Consider the following 17,086-nt stretch of genomic DNA (forward strand, 5'->3'; position numbering starts at 1 on the left):
CCTGTTATAGCCAAAGCCCCAATGCTGAGAACAAATGACATTAAGATCCTACAGTTTATGCAGAAGGTAGTTCTTAAATAGTAGCAGAGGAGGCAACCATCAGACCTTTGCCCATCTTGAGATTATAGAAAGGAAGTATGATCATTGGTAGAGATCAGGTAGAAATAAGTGTAGGGTACACCAAAGGGACCACTTGGAGACCTTGACCCATGTCCTCTAGAATTGGAGGATAGAGGAGCCGATCTATGCCTGAGTTGTCCTAAGGCAAGAGGCCAGCTGGCTGTCCAAACCCCTAAAGGCAAGAGGAGTCTGCATTTCCATAGAAAAAGGAGCAAACGTTCCTATATCCCATGGGCTGGATTGGACCCCTTGAGATAGAGCTACCTTTGGTTGACACGAGCAAGGTGACCCAAACCAGCAGGGTGAGTGTAGTTGAAGCACACAGCAGGCAAGAAAGAAAGAAGAATCTGGTTTAAGACATAAAGTGGGTTCAAGACATAAAGTGAGCATTTCTGAGAGAGACTGCTATGTGCCAGGCCTCAAAAATGATTAGACAGGGTTCCTGTCTTTGTGATTTTGAGCCAATGGAGCATAAATATGTACTCAAAGAATTTCAGTATATTGTGATGTTGAGGAGGTTAGGTTTTGTCCTGTAGACACTGGATGAAACTGCTCTTGAAGGATTTAAGATCATGAGTGGCAACGTGGAGAATGGATATGACAGGGCCAAATATGGAGGCAGAGAGACCAGTTAGATCATAATATCAGTTGCTAAACTCAGAATGAACCTTAAGGGCTTGACATAGGAAAGGGTAGTAAGTATGGAAAAGAAGAGGCAATTCAAGCAAACTTGGAGTAAAAGGCAAAAACCTCACTAATTCTGAAGACTGACTGAATTTAGAAATGGGAGTGAGGAAAGGATTCCAGATGACTTCCAGATTTCTGTGAGTGGCTTAAGGGAAAGTCTGTGGTAGTTAAAACCAAGAGGCATTTGAGGTCATCCATCAAAGGAAGAAGAGTGAACCACTGCTAGAAACCCAGGAGACTCCAGCCTGAGGTTGAGAATATTAGAAAGATCAGTCCAGGGTGTGGCTGTGGGTTTGAGCTATTGAAACCATGTTGAATCTTTGGATCTGAGGCTCTCCAAAAAAGCTAGGATGTCTATATGCTACTGATAGAGAATTCCACTGTTGGGTTTTCCATGTTAGGTTTATGAGACAGGATTTCTATGATTAAAACATAATAGATAAATGCATACCTCATTGAGCATCAACATGTCTTCTACTTTGGTAGCACCCCCTTCGGGCAGGGAAATTAACACAGTTTTGGCTATCTCCTTTAGAACCGTATCAATATGCATTTCACACAAGTCACTGATCTACCAACAAGAAAAATAAATGTAGAGGAAAACTCTTCTTTCATCCAAATGTACTTGAGTTATAAACTAATTTAGAAGGATATATCTAGAAACTTGGGCCTTGAGCCAAGCACAATTTGGTGGAAATTTTAGAGTACATCTGCAAAGAAGCCTTAAAATGGAAGTAAAGTTTTATAGAGCAAGCAAGCATCGTACCATAATCTCCTATGTGTTATCTCTTTTAATCCTTACCTGGTCCATGACTCACTTACTATCCAAGTTATATAGCTAAAGAAACAAAGGTTCAGATAAGTAAAATAACCTGGGAAGGAACACATACATAGCAAAAGGCAGATCGTTGTAGCTAGGTTTAGCTGACTCCCAAACCTCCAAGTTTTGTCTGTTATACCAGGCTGCCATCACAGATAGCACACCTAAAAGGCATGCATAATCCACATAGCAAAGATGTCAGAAATCGATAGGCAATCTCCAATTAGATGAATCCTCAACTAACTAATAGTAGATGTATTAATATTAATATTTAAGCATTCTATTCTGCCATTTTCCACAGTCTACCATCATCCCATTTTCTAAACTGCACGGTGGAGATGAACCACCATTTTAACAAATTGAAAGCAAGTAATTCAGAGATAAAAACAAGGCAACCCTAAATGAAAAGGTCCCAAAGCAGCAAGAGAAACATAAAGCATTATTTTTTTAACTTAATAGGAGTCCTTCTAGTTAAAAGTCACACCCTTTAGCTTTCATAGGTAAGCAAACTATTCCTTATAGCTTGAGTATGAATCTATGTAGTTTTTTTAAATGTATGTATCATACCTTCTTTAAAAGTTGATTGAACATATTCAAAACTGAGTCAACCTCCTTAAAGAAGGTTTCCAGTGTTAAAGACGACCATGTTAATATTGTGAGCCCTTGTCTCAACACAGATTCCACCTAGAAAAAGAAAAAAAAAAGTAGCAGCTTCCATGATTAGCAGGAATATCTGCGTTTACAAAAATAAAAAAAAAAAAGCTTTCTTTTATTACCTGGAAATATCATATGTTATATTTCCTTAATTATATTTCCCTCCACTATACCTGGTAAAGGTGACTTTGCTTTTTAATCATCTTTGGTTGTCCATGAAGAATCATGGATTCTTAGAAAGTGCTCATTATTGAGATTTAGTTGTTTTTCAAAGGCAACAAAACTTGTTGACAAGAAATCACTCTATAGGAAAAATAGAGCTATAATGTTGAACTAGAAAGACAGAAGATCCAGGCAAGAATAGACGTTCTAAAATCCATAATCTGTAGAACGGGGATCTAATTTTAAACAACAGGGAAATAATATAAACCTTCAGCATTACCAACCTTTTTCATTTTAGGGGTCATCAGATTGACAAACACCGAAGGCACTTCCTGACATAAGTCTTCATAATACTGCAGAAGACCCTGTTGAAAGTCAAAATGGTATGTGCGACCTTAATTTATTGTAAAGCGGGTCATATTTTCATCCATACCAGGAAGTTTTCATTATACCTGTTGCCTCATAGTCCTGCCAAGATTAAGGCTGCTTGCCTAAATTTAGATTAATTTATCATACTTTTTCTTCCCCTGTAAATTACCTTAACATATCCTTTAAACAGCAAGTCAGTGAAACTTTCTAGAGTTGCATGTTTTGTATTTATTATTTAATTATTTTTCTGTATTTTGCTATTTCAAATAGCTTGGATAATTATCTTTTCACAGTAGCTGTCATTATACATTTTTCCCCTTTCTGTTCCTTGTCTTCTGACACATTAAAGCATAGTTACTGATGCCACACTTCTTTTCTTGAATCAAAATAAATGTATGCACAATCAGAGTTAATAGGCTTTTCTCTTTTCTTTTAGATATTTTTTAAAGATGAACCATAATTATCAGTAAAAATTGATCATTTTGTAATTTATTGCATGGTGTGTTGGGAAATGTGGATTCAGGTTAATTTTTCTCTAAATAAATAATATTAACCTGTTTCAAAGTTTACTTAATAGTTTTGAAGTTATTGGGGTGCCTGGGTGGCTCAGCGGGTTAAAGCCTCTGCCTTCAGCTCAGGTCATGATCTCAGGGTCCTGGGATCGAGCCCCGCATCGGGCTCTCTGCTCCGCAGGGAGTCTGCTTCCTCCTCTCTCTGCCTGCCTCTCTGCCTACTTGTGATTTCTATCTGTCAAATAAATAAACAACAACAAAAAAATTTTTTTAAATAGTTTTGAAGTTATTAATTCCTTTCCTCCTTTTCTGTTCCCACTCTCCTAGTTGCACATTAGTATTTTATTACTATAAAGAAGGAACAAGGGAATATAACACTGTATGTTAACATATTGGAATATAAAATAAAGCAAAATAAAATAAAAAATAAACAAGGGAACAGAATAAATGCCCAGAAATAAATCCATGTGCATATGGTCCATTAATGTACAAAGAAGCAAAAATATACAAAGGAGCCAAAACTATACAATAGTAAAAGGGCAGTCTCTTTAATAGTGTTGGGAAAACTGGACAATCACATGCACAAGAATGAAACTGGACACCTATCTTACACACACACACACACACACACACACACATCAACTCAAAATGGATTAAAGACTTAAGTTTAAGACATGAAACTATAAAACTCCAACAAGAAAACATGGAGGTAAACTCTTTGACATCAGTCCTGGCTGTGATTTTTGGATTTAACACCAAAACCACAAGCAACAATAGCAAAAAGAAACCAATGGACTATATAAATGAAAAGCTTCGCACAACAAAGGAAACCATCAACAAAATGAAAAGGCAGCTATGGAATGGGAAAAAATATTTACAAATCATATATCTAATAAAGGGTTAATAGCTGAAATATATAAGGAACTAACTCACACAACTCAATAACCCAAAACTCCAACAATCCAGTTAAAACATGTGCAAAGGAACTGAATGGGCATTTTTCCAAAGAAGACACACAAATGGCCAATAGGTCCGTGAAAAGGTAGTCAATATCCCTAACCATCTAGGAAATGCAAATCAAAACCACAGTGAGATGGTATGTCACACCTGTTGGAATGGTTTTTATTTATTTAAGTTAAGTTATTTATTTATTTCATTTATTTTATTATTTTCATGGTTTATTTTCAATTTTATTTTAATTATTTATTTTATTTAATCATTAAATTTATTTAATTAATTAAAATTAAACCTGTTAGAATGGTTATCTCAAAAAGACAAGAGATAACAAGTGTTGGCCAGGATATGCAGAAAAGAGAACCCTCATGTTGGGGCGCCTGGGTGGCTCAGTGGATTAAGCCGCTGCCTTCGGCTCAGGTCATGATCTCAGTGTCCTGGGATCGAGCCCCGCATTGGGCTCTCTGCTCAGCGGGGAGCCTGCTTCCCCTTCTCTCTCTGCCTACTTGTGATCTCTCTCTCTGTCAAATAAATACATAAAATCTTAAAAAAAAAAAAAAAAGAGAACCCTCATGCACTGTTGGTGTGGATGTAAATTGGTGCAGCCACTGTGGAAAACAGTATGGAGGTTCCACAAAAAGTTCAAAATAAAAATGCCACATGATGTGCGCAATCCCACTTCTAAATGTAGATCTAGAGGAAATGAAATCAGGATCTCGAAGAGATATCTGCACTCCCATGTTCATTGTAGCATTATTTACAACAACCAAGATATGGAAACATCCATCAATAGGTGAATGGATAAAGAAAATATGGTATATATACATAATGAAATATTATTCAGCCATGAGAAAGACATCCTGCTATTTGCACCAACATGGATGGACCTTGAAAGCCTTATGCTAATTGAAATAAGGCAGACAGAGAAAGACAAATACTGTATGGTCTCACTTATATGCAGAATTTTAAATAGCTGAACTTGTAAAAACAGTAGAAAAGTGGTTGCCAGGGGTTTGGGGTGGGGAGGGAATAAGAAGAGGTGGGTAAAAGGGTACAATCTTTCAGGTATAAGATGAATAAGGACTGAAGATCCAATGTATAATGTGGTGTCTGTAACTAATAACACTATGTCATCTAATTGAATTTTGCTAAGAGAGTAGGACTTAAAGATTCTCACCAAAAAGAAACAAATATATGTGTATATACAAACAAATATATACTGTTTCTTTTTGGTTTAATATATACATATATATCAATATGTAATATATAGGGGCGCCTGGGTGGTTCAGTGGGTTAAGCCACTGCCTTCGGCTCAGGTCATGACTTCAGGGTCCTGGGATGGAGCCCCGCATTGGGCTCTCTGCTCAGCGGGGAGCTTGCTTCCTCCTCTCTCTCTCTGCCTGCCTCTCTGCCTGCTTGTGATCTCTCTCTGTCAAATAAATAAATAAAATCTTTAAAAAATATATATATATAATATATAGCTATATATATGTATAATATATAGATAGATAATATATATCTAAGTACATATTTATCTATAGTATACATAATATATAGATGAATGAACTACATGAGAGGAATCCTTTCATAATGTATATTCATATCAAATCATCATGATGTATACTTTAAATATCTTACAATTTTACTTATAATTTTACAATTTTAATTTTACTTTAATATTTACTTTAAATATCTTACAACCATTCGTCAATAAAGCTGAAGAAAAATGGAAAAAATCAACAAAGTAAAAAATTATCTCTCACTACCATATCAGCACAACTGCTATGATATTTTTTTTTTTCACAAAAAAAAAAACCTCCTTCCAAAATAATTTTAAAATATAATCTATCTTGCGGCACCTGGGTGTCTCAGTCAATTGGGCACTGGGCTCTTGGTTTCAGCTCAGGTCGTGATCTCAAAGTCAAGGATGGAGCCCCAAGTCAGGCTCTGTGCTTAGTTGGCCTCAGATTCTTTCTCCCTTTGCCTTCCCTCCCCCCACCCCTCCTGCTCATGGTTGTGCATACTCTCTTTTTCTCTCACTCTCTCTCATATAAATAAATAAAATCTTTAAAATATATGTATATAATCTATCTTACCTGCAAATGTAATTTGTCTGCTTTCAATTTACTTTCCAATTTTAGCAATTTCTTTGCCTGTTCTGGTACATCCAACTTCATTTTTATCATGCACTTGGTTTCCCGAACAACTTCCAGAATTTTGGGATCAAAATTAACCAGCAACTTCCCGGTTTCTGGGTGTCGCACAAAAAGTGTGGCTTGTAAAGCTACACATAAACAATTATTGACATTATTGACATTAGCTTTTCTGGATTTCTCTTCTGCTTCCAGCCATGCTTACACACCTCCCTTCCCCACTGAGTGCTGACTTCTTAATAGAACAATAGTGTTGGATACCCCGGTGATGAGGCATAGCATCTGACATGTGGTCTGTGCTCAAAACTTAAATAAGGGAATGCAGTATGTCTGCAAACCCATAAAATCAGACCTGGAGAGATAAAAATGAATGAGGAACAGATAGCCTTCATGCTATGAACAGCAACACTTTTCTGAGTGGGTCTAAGAGAGCTATAATACAATGTAGTTTCTTTTAATGGATTGTGATTTCATGCACCTCTGGGAGAGAACTGTGTGCACAAGTATAAAATAGGACATACTTCATATGACAAACCCTTTTCCACAGTGAACCCCAAACTGCTCCTTTAAAGGAAGAATTAAGCCTTCATCTTGAAAGTCTGCTAAATAAGCACATCAATAAGATATATTTACTAAAGATCATGGCATTGTGAGCTTCTAGGAGATAAAGACTTTTTTTATGCTACACCTAAACTACTACCTGAACATCATTCATATAAATAGGAATTTGCGGGCATGCTTTTGATCATGAATTGAAATATGTAATCCCGGCTAGTGGTGAGTAGCCTTAGCTAAATTGTTATCCTAACATGAATTACTTCTAGAGGCATAATAACAACACACTTCTAGATGAGTATGTGCTAGCCTAAATTATATCTTATATTAACAAACATTACTAACAGGAGAATTTCTTATGTATCTTCCAAGCCTCACATTACTTCACAGAATGTGGCTGCATCTATTTTCTAGTATAATGAAATCGTCTATATATTCCTTTGAAGTTAGCTGACTTTTATTCATCAGATAACATTAGTCTCGAAATGGTTCTTAATGATGCTGGTTGTATGAGGATTTCAACTAAAATTCTTACCTAATCCACGTGGAAACTTTTTAAAATTGAGCCAGAAATCATTTATCCTCCCAAGTAAATTCCAAAATAACCTTGGAACACTCATGTAATGAAATCTATCTTCCTTAAGGCTGTACTGAGCTTTCTTCAAAGGACAAAATGGTCAGCAAGACCACTAAGAATTATGACAGCCAGGAAGTCAGCTCCAGGACTGAGTGACATTTCATTCAACTTCATAGACCAACAATCTATGAGAGGCCAGTTCCAGGTCCTCAATTATTATTCCAAGTTTCTATATGGTTAAATATAGCCACGTCAATATAACAAGAAGCCTTGCAGAACAATTCATTTCCACTAACCTGTGTTCAGAGGAAAGGCAGATTTAAACTGTAGCTTTGCCACTTCCAAGCTGCGTGATGAGCTTGTGCAAGTGACGTAATCTCTTAGTACCTCAGTTTCCTCATATATAAAATGAGGATAAATACAGCTCCTCGTAGGGTGGCCATGAGGACAAAAGGAAGCTGCATATGTAAAACTGCTTTGACTGGCACAGGGTAAGGACTCTATAAGTGTTGGCATCGCTGACTGTTACTTAAAGTATACAAGATGAAACAGACAGAGACAGTATCCTTGGAATGTGAAGGGGATTTGAGACAGATCCCTGAAGCAGTAAGTGTCATGGGAAAGATGAGCAGATAAAGCGTGTACAGGAGGAAGAATAAGGAAGGGCTACATTGAAGAGGTGACTGGTGAACTTGTTTTTGAACATGGGCTTGTAAGAGGAAAAACAATCAGGACAAATGAAAAGTAGAAAAGCATATGATATTATAGAAGCAAGATAACACCTGCTCCATACTTCAGTTAACAGTTCTGTTTTGTCCTTCTCCATAACGTTAACGTTAAGTTTCTCTTGATACTCCTTGAGAGTTTTGCTCCTTAGCTAGTTTTCAGTAGGATCCATAGGGTCCTACCATACTCATTACCCAGAAACGCCTGGGCTGGTACAAGTGGCTTACTAATGGCTAAACTAAGGGGCCAGGCGGGGAAGACAACCTGCAGGGTTGGGACCCTGTCCTCCAGGTAGCAGGCATGAGCTAATCAATGGATGGCAATAGTGACATGTCCTCCAACAGCTAAAATATATGGGTCTGGAACCAACGGGCAGAAAAAGAGCGGCCCTTCTTATGATCACTCACAATGACCCAACCACAGGATTTGTGCTTCCTGTGTCTGCAATTTTGTACTCTGCTGGAGTGGGGATCCTGGCCTGGGAGGAAGAAACCTTTCTGTCTGGGGTAACGGTCAGGGTTCCACCAAGATTATAGATAAGAGCTTAAGGTTAAGATGGCACAAATCAGGAACCTGAACCAACCAACAACTGAGCCCCCACAGTAACAAACATTACAGGTGATGGCAGCATGGATGCATGATGGCTTGAAACCGCCCACCCCCTGCCTCACACTTGACTCCACCCAACACTTTGGCCCCCTGCAGAGGTACTCAGGCACAGCCCTAATACTGTGAATTTCATGGAGCTCAAAGGTGAAGTTAAATTCGCTTATAGAAAAAGAAAGAATGGAAGGGGAGGAGGAAGACAAGCAAAGTGCAATTCTTTCTCCCCTGATCAGGACTGAGATTTGAATCTATAAAATGATAAAACGGAATATGAAAACTTCCCCCAAGTCTATGGAGAAATATCTATAAAGAGTCTCAATAGTTACTTTTAAATGCTGCTTTTTTAGTGGGAGGTCACAATCGAAGTATAGCAACTTTAAGATGATGGCAAATTTCACTTATACAATCAGAATACTAGTAAGAAATGTAAAAAAAAAATAATTATATCATCCCCAAATCTAAAAGTAACTATTGTAATATTGTATCAGAGGAATGTACAAATTCTCCAGAACCATGACTTCGTTCAAAATCACCTAATACCCCTCCACAGCATCACCGCGTGTCTTATACGCACCATATTGTAACTGCGAGATCTCTCTGACCCAAGCTGTGTGATAGACCACCTCGAATTCCACCAGAACATAGGAAATTTTGTTATACTGACGTATGACAGCTTTACCTTCCGCACTTGACAAAATTTCTGAGTTTTTCTGGGAAAAAAATATTTATAATTAAAAGACTGCTGATTGTTTTCCTATCCCAAGCAGAAAGCTGCTGGTATTTAAAATGTCATCAAATAATTATGCCTTAGATTTTGCCTCAGAGTAAAACAGAGATGAGGAAACCCATACAAACTAGAGACGGAAGTAGGGAAACTTCACTGGTGGAAAGGGAACATTGGAAAAGGCAATAAAGGACTTAAGAAAGAAAGATCTCTAGCCTTAACAGCCTGCCAGGCTGAGAGCCTCTGCCTTCAACTCTCTGTTCTCTCCCCACAATTCTGGATAAGATGTCAATTTTGTATTTTCTATACCGTGTAGGTTTGAAATATTTAATTAATAATAATACTAAATAAAAAGGAAAAAAATACAATGGACTCATTTTCCTTGACCTGTGAATATCAGGGAAAATTCCCAAATTTCAGCACTGAAAAAAAAAAAAGTAACTGTATATCAAAAAACAAAAACCAAATTTCTTTAGGTAAACATCAAATGTTTTATGCTTTGAATGGCAGATGTCAAAAACAGGGCAATCTCGGCTCTGTCACGCAGAGTCAATCAACCATGGAGTCTCCACCCTGGCCACTTTTTTAAGACCAGGCTTTGAATTTTTTTTACAAATAGTGAGAACAGCAAAATGATTGACAGCAGCCAAACAGAAACAATGGAAACTTAACAGCCAAGAATGCTTAAATATTAAAATTACTTGTAAGATTGTTTTTAGTACTTATTTTGTCCTGCATTTGGGTATAAGATGCTACCCTAAGCAAACCAACTCTACTTTGTGAATCTGTCTCTTTACAAAATCAAACCAAACCAAAAACAAAAAGAGGGCAAACTGGCAATTTTAGAATAACAATGGGGCCTAAGAGCATCATGGGGCTTTTCAGAAATCGAATAATTTTAAGGACACAGAAAAGTCATGTAACTCTTTTATACTTTGCTCTAGATCTCAATTCCTAATTCAGGAACATACTAAGAGTTGTCTTCACCTTCCCTAATACATGTCAGTGACCCATCCGTCCACACATAGAAGAAATCTTCAGGACTACACTGAGACTTTATTATTTTCAAAACAGTGACTCTTTAAAAGCCTTGATAAAGTGTCCTGTGTTATTAAAAGGCATAAGATTATAAGATTTCCCCCCTTAAAGATTAACTGTAATTAAGTGAGCTTACCTACCGAAACATGAGAGGATTGGTTTAGTCTCCCTCAAGCATCTTTATAAATTAAATTTTCTTTGCCTCGTGAAAGCAGTAGCTCTAACTACTTTATTGGACACAAATATTACAGGATAAAATATACATCTTGTATTAAAACCACCATAATCCTCATACTGTAAATGGGACTACTGGCTTACAAAGAAATAGTTGATGGGTTCACTGATCCGCCGGTACAGCTGCCTCACCCAAAGTATTTTTCCTGCTATGGGAGGCATGTTCCGAGCAAGGGGAGGGTCATCTTTTTGAGAATGATAGAGCTGTAATTAAAGATCTGGTATTAATGTTTAAAATTCAGTACAATGGAAAATGCCAAAAGTATTCAATACATTTGTATTCCTATGTTTTACACACGGGAGGTAATGCAAAAATATGTAAATGCCCTTCAGCGATAATCTGCGGCTCTGAAACTACGATGTTTACAATATATGACATTTAATTCTCTCTTAACCCTTCTTTCCCATGACATGTAACTTTTTTCTATATTTCATCCCAAACCTTAAAGAGTTCTTCAAATAAGGGAGTACATGAGCTATATTTAATTGTTATAGAGCTATATTTAATTGTGAAGAGCACGGGGCTGCAAAGCTGACTGTCCAATGACATAAACTGTCAACACCTTCCCACACAGAGAAGGGCACATTGGAAGTACTTAGAAGTGAAGGGATCATTCTGGGAAGCTTAGCACAAGGTAAGTATGGCAGATACTTTCACTTTGTACCAAAGTACTATTCTGGGAGCGCCTGGGAGGCTTAGTTGGTTAAGTGTCTGCCTTTGGCTCGGTTCATGATCTCCAGATCTGGGTCCTGGGATCGAGACCGGTGTCCAGCTCCCTGCTCAGCAGGGAGTCTCTCTCTCTCTCTCTCTCTGCCACTCCCCATTACTTGCTCTCTCTCTCTCTCTCTAAAAAATAAATAAATAAAATCTTTTTAAAAAGCTGAAGTACTATTCTATTTACAAAAGCAATCCTTGCCTTCTTAGTAGCTTCGAGTTCAGACACATAAAACTGAAGAATACGCTCAATTGTGTGGTTTATTTCTGACTGAAGACAGGGGATTTGCAGCTTCTGGAATCTGAAAGTAATGGAAGGTGAATAATTAAAAGTAAATGAGAAACATACTTAAGAATTGCTGCCATCCTAAAAATCCATTCATTCACTCATTTTGACAAATACTCGTACCAGGCCTCACCCACTGTCCCAGGATTCAGAGAGGAACAGGACAGGTGTCACTCCAGCCCTCTTAGAACCTCCAGGTATGTTACAGAAAATGCAGTTTTAGTCAAGAGTAAATAGGTAAATAATTATTTAAATTACAAGGATTACAGAAATGCACATATCGGGGAACCCAGCCAAGTCTGGGGAGTCGAGGAAGACTTCCCTTAGAAGGAGACATTTAAACTGAAATTGAGAAAATGAGTAAAGGTGGGGTGGTGGTGGCGGTTGGCTCAGCAAAGATGGAGGCCAGCACACTGAGCCTCCCTCTGCCACATCATAGCAACAATCTGTCAGTCAAATATCACTTCCCCTGTCAGGCTAAGTGATATACAGGAAGCACTAGGAGAGTAATATCCTAATAATACAGCGAATTTACACCAGTGCACTGGAGGTAAAAAGAGAGACAGATGGACAGCAAGATAGATAGAGACACAGAGAGAAATCGCCAAGAAATTGGTACTGCCATCTGTTTGTACAGTACTTTGATTTGTCAAAATCATTTTATTTATTTTTTTTAAAGATTTTATTTATTCATTTGACAGAGAGAGATCACAAGCAGGCAGAGAGCCAGGCAGAGAGAGAGGAGGAAGCAGGCTCCCCGCCGAGCAGAGAGCCCGATGCGGGGCTCGATCCCAGGACCCTGAGATCATGACCTGAGCCGAAGGCAGCGGCTTAACCCACTGAGCCACCCAGGCGCCCCTGTCAAAATCATTTTAATATGTCTCGTTTAACTCTCTCAGTGGGGTCATGAGGTAAGGTCTCATAGGTATGTCCATTATCACAGAGACGTGGAACTGCAGCAAAACTGGGCCCAAAACCAGAGGCACTGGCACTCAGGAAAGAGTTCCCAAAGGGTCCCTAACACAGGCCATGAGCCCTCCCTGAGCTCAAAGGAAATGGCCTGTAGTCCAGGCTGTCCTTCCTGCCCTTTAGGGGAGCACTGTTGTCAGGATAGAGGAAAAAGAAGCAGCAGGAGCACTCCGGAGGGAAAATGGGAAGTTGGAGGATCTATTACCCTTAGATAATTTCACTTTTGGAAATCCTTGCAGTATGCAGAATTAAATATTATTTGCTCCTTTTCCAATAATGTCTATGAAATTAACCTCAAATATATTACATAGCTGGAGGAAAAAATCATGTGAAATAATTCCATTCTCTTATTGGAAGACTTTCTTCTTCAAAAAATGCAATGAAAAATATCATACCATATTTCACATTCTTACCAGTCTACTTAATGGTAATTGAAAGACTAATGTTTATAAGTCTTAAAGTTTACAGAGGAGAGATTTCCAAAAATATCATATTTGAAAATTGTACTTTCAGATATAAAGTTATCACACCTAGAAACCACACCGCTTAATGCCTTATAAATACCTTTGAAGCAGCTGAAGGGCCTGTTGAGAAGATAAGATTTTTCCAAAAGTACTGTTCATAAATGCCTGTATTTGTATCTAAAATGAAATATGAATATTCCATTGAGGGGGGGCATTAAGGAAGAGATTGCTTTTGTTTAACAACAATTAATAATTTTTCTACAGAATCATAATAACCTGAAACACATCGACCACCTAAGCACCTGGAACTGCACTATCCAGGATGGGGGCCCCATGTGGCCACAGAGCGCTTGAAGTGTCCCTACTTAGAAGTGAGATGTGCTCTCAAGTAAAATGCACACGAGATTTCAAAGGCTTAGCACACACACACACCACAAGCACGTAAACTACCTTAATGGTTTTTATCTCAACATGTAAAATTGTAATACTTTGAAAATTGGGGTTGGAACAAAGTATATTATTAAAATTAATTTCACCTATTCATGTGGCTACTAGAAAAATTAAAATTACACATGTGGTTGGCGTTATTATTTACTGGATATGACTGACCTAGAGATTTATAAAAGGAGTGCATGTCCCTTACCAAGCATATTTCTCAGATCATTTCATCCGTTCCTGATTAAAACGCTTCAAAGTATAGGGATAGAGGGAACATTCTGAACTTCATCAAATCTATCTATGAAAGACCCACAGCAAATATCATCCTCAATGGGAAAAAGCTCACAGCCTTCCCTTTGAGATCAGGAACACGACAAGGATGCCCGCTCTCACCACTCTTGTTCAACATAGTATTAGAAGTCCTAGCAACAGCAATCAGAAAACAAAGAGAAATAAAAGGTATCCAAACTGGCAATGAAGGAGTCAAACTCTCTCTCTTCGCAGATGACATGATACTTTATATGGAAAAGATTCTGCCCTCAAACTACTAGAACTCATACAGCAATTCAGTAATGTGGCAGGATACAAAGTCAATGTACAGAAATCAGTGGCTTTCTTATACACTAACAATGAAAATACAGAAAGGGAAATTAGAGAATCGATTCCATTCACTATAGCACCAAGAACTATAAGATACCTGGGAATAAACCTAACCAAAGAGGTAAAGGATCTGTACTTGAGGAATTACAGAACACTCATGAAAGAAATTGAAGAAGACACAAAAAGATGTAAGACCATTCCATGCTCTTGGATTGGAAGAATAAACATTGCTAAATGTCTATATTGCATAGAGCAATCTATACTTTTAATGCCATTCCAATCAAAATTCCACCAGTATTTTTCAAAGAGCTAGAGCAAATAATCCTAAAATTTGTATGGAATCAGAAGAGACCCCGAATTGCTAAGGCAATGTTGAAAAAGAAAAACAAAACTGGGGGCATCACGTTACCTGATTTCAAGCTTTACTACAAAGCTGTGATCACTAAGACAGCATGGTACGGGCATAAAAACAGACACATAGACCAGTGGAACAGAGTAGAGAGCCCAGATATGGACTCTCAACTCTATGGTCAAATAATCTTCAACAAAGCAGGAAAAAATATACAGTGGAAAAAAGACAGTTTCTTCAATAAATGGTGCTGGGAAAATTGGACGGCTATATGTAGGAGAATGAAACTCGACCATTCTCTTACACCATACACAAAGATAAACTAGAAATGGATAAAAGACCTCAATGTGAGGCAGGAATCCATCAGAATCCTAGAGGAGAACATAGGCAGTAACCTCTTCGATATCAGCCACAGCAACTTCTTTCAAGATATGTCTCCAAAGGCAAAGAAACAAAAGTGAAAATGAACTTTTGGGCCTTCATCAAGATCAAAAGCTTCTGCACAGCAAAGGAAACAGTCAAGAAAACAAAGAGGCAACCCACAGAATGGGAGAAGATATTTGCAAATGACAGTACAGACAAAAGGTTGATATCCAGGATCTATAAAGAACTTCTCAAACTCTAAGCATATTGGGAGAGCAACATAATGACACTGTCGACGCCCAGGGTCAACAGGTGTCATTTTCCAACACTGTTGCTCTCAGAAACCCCTTTGCAACATTAAGGAAGAACAAGAAAAAGAAAATATTTTTCCAAAACTCCCACCATCCTTCACAATGAACTCTGAACTCCTGGTACCCAACCAATGGAACTGACGCAATCTTTCCAAATTATTTTCACTTATAAATTGGTACAGTCTACTAATATAGGCCATGTTTTTAAATCAAAATTTGGGAAAGGAAGGAAAATTTAAACACTGACACTTCTTTGAAACTATTAAAAATTTAAGATGGCCTCTAAATATACTGAAAGCTATAATTTGTACCTAAGGCCACAGAAAAGCCTTTATAACATATAATCTTTATTAATAAATCACAAAAATACGGGATGCAGCAAAAGTAGTTGAAAGAGGGAAGTTTATAGCAACACAGGCCTACCTCAAGAAGCAAGAAAAATCTCAAATACACAACATAACCTTATCCATAAAAGAGCTAGAAAAAGACCAAATAAAATCCAAAACTAGCAGAAGGAAGGAATCAAGAATTTTATAGAAGAAATGACATTAAAACTGAAAAACAAAACAAAACAAAAAACAATAGAACAGATCAATGAAGGCAGCAGCTCATTCTTTGAGAAGATCAACAAAATTGATAAATCTCTAGCCAGAATCATAAAAGGAAAAGAGAGAGAGAAAAAGAGGACTCAAATAAACAAAATCATTAATGAAAGAGGAGAGCTGAGGCGCCTGGGTGGCTCAGTGGGTTAAAGCCTCTGCCTTTGGCTTGGGTCATGATCCCATGGTCCTGGGATCGAGTCCCGCATCGGGCTCTCTGCTCAGCAGGGAGCCTGCTTCCTATTCTCTCTCTGCCTCTCTCTCTGCCTGCCTCTCTGCCTACTTGTGATCGCTCTGTCAAATAAATAAAATCTTAAAAAAAAAAAAAGAGGAGAGCTAATAACCAACACTACAAAAGTACAAACAATTGTAACAGCATATTATGAAAACCTATATACCAACAAATTGGACAACTTAGAAGAAATGGATAAATTCCTAGAAACACATAACTTGGCAAAACTAAATTAGGAAGAAATAGAAAATTTGCAATGAGCAGTTACTAGCAATGAAATTGAATCATTAATCAAAAGACTCTCAGTAAACAAAAGCCCAGGATCAGACTGCATCACAGACAAACTTTACCAAACATTTAATGAATTCTTCTTCTCAAACTATTCCAAAAAACACAAGAGGAAGGAAACTTCCAAATTCATTCCATCAGACCAGTATCACCCTGATGCCAAAACCAGATACAGACATCACAAAAAGAGAACTACAGGCCATTATCTCTCATGAATATAGAGGCAAAAATCCCCCAACAAAATATTAGCAAACCAAATCAAACAATATATTTAAAAAATCATATGCCATGATCAAGTGGGTTTTATTTCATGGATGCAGGGTGGTTTAATATTTGTAAAACAATTGATGTGATACATCACATCAGTAAAAGGATAAAAACCATATGACAATTCAATAGATGCAGAAAAAGCATTTGACAAATTACAACATCCATTCATGATAAAAACCCTCTGTAAAGTAGGCCTAGAGGGAAGAAAACTCCACTTAATAAAGGCCTTATGTGAAAAACCCACAGCCAAAATCATATTCCATGGTGAAAAACTGAGAGCTTTTCCCCTAAGGTCAGGAGCAAGTCTACTC

At 37.6% G+C, this 17,086-nt stretch overlaps 1 protein-coding gene across 5 annotated transcripts in view; it reads right to left on the minus strand.

Moving 5' to 3' along the window:
* DNAH8 (dynein axonemal heavy chain 8) overlaps positions 1 to 17,086 on the minus strand; it is a 352,138-nt gene that overhangs the window by 260,644 nt on the left and 74,408 nt on the right. For all 5 annotated transcript variants that reach the window (XM_047734783.1, XM_047734782.1, XM_047734781.1 and 2 more), the window contains 8 exons: positions 13,426 to 13,502; positions 11,809 to 11,908; positions 10,976 to 11,095; positions 9,470 to 9,605; positions 6,375 to 6,562; positions 2,728 to 2,808; positions 2,195 to 2,311; positions 1,259 to 1,378 (listed from right to left, as the gene is read on the minus strand). In XM_047734783.1, coding sequence (XP_047590739.1) covers positions 1,259 to 1,378; positions 2,195 to 2,311; positions 2,728 to 2,808; positions 6,375 to 6,562; positions 9,470 to 9,605; positions 10,976 to 11,095; positions 11,809 to 11,908; positions 13,426 to 13,502 — 939 coding nt within the window. The remainder of the gene's footprint in view (positions 1 to 1,258; positions 1,379 to 2,194; positions 2,312 to 2,727; positions 2,809 to 6,374; positions 6,563 to 9,469; positions 9,606 to 10,975; positions 11,096 to 11,808; positions 11,909 to 13,425; positions 13,503 to 17,086) is intronic.

The sequence above is a fragment of the Lutra lutra genome, chromosome 6 (genome assembly GCF_902655055.1).
Source record: "Lutra lutra chromosome 6, mLutLut1.2, whole genome shotgun sequence".
Classification (NCBI taxonomy): domain Eukaryota; kingdom Metazoa; phylum Chordata; class Mammalia; order Carnivora; family Mustelidae; genus Lutra; species Lutra lutra.